General features: G+C 39.7%; 1 protein-coding gene across 1 annotated transcript; it reads right to left on the minus strand.

Moving 5' to 3' along the window:
• Nucleotides 1-629: 629 nt before the first annotated feature.
• On the minus strand, nt 630-1,598 carry LOC109533908 (protein lev-9-like; the record flags this gene model as incomplete). The annotated part of the gene is given in 2 exon segments (XM_019899453.2): nt 630-1,047; nt 1,457-1,598. Coding segments are annotated over 2 exon segments (327 nt in total), but the record flags the coding sequence as incomplete, so codon positions are not given.

The following is a 1,598-nucleotide window of genomic DNA, read 5'->3' on the forward strand; positions in this document are numbered from 1 at the left end:
TTACAAGAAATATTTTTATAATATATAAGAATCTGTCGCGTCAACCTATATTAAATATTGCAAAAAAAATATTTCGTAAATATCTGATTTAAATGGCAAAGAAATATTGTTATAATATTCAAGAATCTGTCGCTTCAACCTATATTAAATATTGCAAAAAAATATTACTGTAATATTTGTGTGCTAGCTGGGAAGCCATTGGGACACAAACATGTTTGTAGTTAAACGGGCAGAACATGATGAAACCAGCAACTTAAGGGAAGAATTTTATTCACTAACTGGTTGGTTAACATGTTCTCTATTCCTACAAGGGGCTTACCCCCATATTAAACATACATTCATTACATTGTATATGCTTTCCTGACTGTGTTTCAATTCCAAATCAAAATTAATTCCTGGGTTTCAGTCATTTATTGTCTCTATTTTTCAATTAAAATACGTTTCGGTGTATTTTTCCACCATCATCAGATTTTACGTGTAGCGTTGTTGCTGCTTTAAGCCTTGGCGTGCATTTTTTGCCGAGCAAGAAAATGCATGCCAAGGCTTAAAGCAGCAACAAAGCTACACATAAAAACTGATGATGGTGGAAAAATACACCGAAACGTATTTTAATTGATAAATAGAGACAATAAATGACTGAAACCCAGGAATTAATTTTGATTCATTACATTGTTCTACCAGAGAATAGAAGCCATTACATGGCAGGATCTAGTGAAAATTTGACGATCCATAGTCCGCATTTCCATCACATTTGCCCTGCTAAACGAATTGCTATAATTCTAACAAACTAACTCACCGCTTGTTCACGACAGCCGGAATTTAACAATTGTTAGGGAAAAAAACCAAGTTTATATGATCTTCTCTACTTACGAACACAAGTGGGCAGTTCTTTTGGGCTCCAGTTGCCATCGCTCTGACAGAACCGATCTCCTTTGCCTACCAGCTCATAGCTTTCCACGCAATGATACGAAATCCGGCATCCGAACGTGTAACATTCGCCCGCATGGTATCCATGCGGTATCTGAGTGGGAGAACCGCAACTTCTAGCTGGAGGATTACAAAGCAATTATCCCGGGGATTCAGGTTTAACCTTGATTGCTTCGAGAATCAATAGAACAGATTCTTGATCTCGATCCTGATTGAGAGATTGATCGTAGACGCCCCCCAAGCAAAATACTCCAGAGGGTTCAGATCGGGCGGGCGTGGAGTCCAAGTCCTGCCAGAGTATGTTGCATAAACTCCACATGGTAAAACAAGGAAACCCGCATGGAAACTTTCCTCCAAAGCCATGGGAGTTAAAGAAAATGTTTTCATCATATGGGGACACTATTCTCACCTGTTTTAACTCCCGAAGTTATCAAGACCAAACCTGAGTCACCCGGTGAATTAATATAGAGACGAAATAGTTGTCGATTGATAGGGGGAAAAGTCGAATTAATGAAAAGTGTGGGCTTACGCTCGCAGGACATATCGGGGCCATACCACGACGCCAGGCCATCAATAGCCAAACACTTCGCTTTGGGGAACCCATTGGTGACATAGCCAGTATGGCAAAAGTACTTCAATGTTGAATCCAGATCGAAAGTGGCCTGCTCTGG

The sequence above is a fragment of the Dendroctonus ponderosae genome, unplaced genomic scaffold (assembly GCF_020466585.1).
Source record: "Dendroctonus ponderosae isolate FM_Combo_2020 unplaced genomic scaffold, Dpon_F_20191213v2 Dpon_F_20191213_6, whole genome shotgun sequence".
Classification (NCBI taxonomy): Eukaryota; Metazoa; Arthropoda; class Insecta; order Coleoptera; family Curculionidae; genus Dendroctonus; species Dendroctonus ponderosae.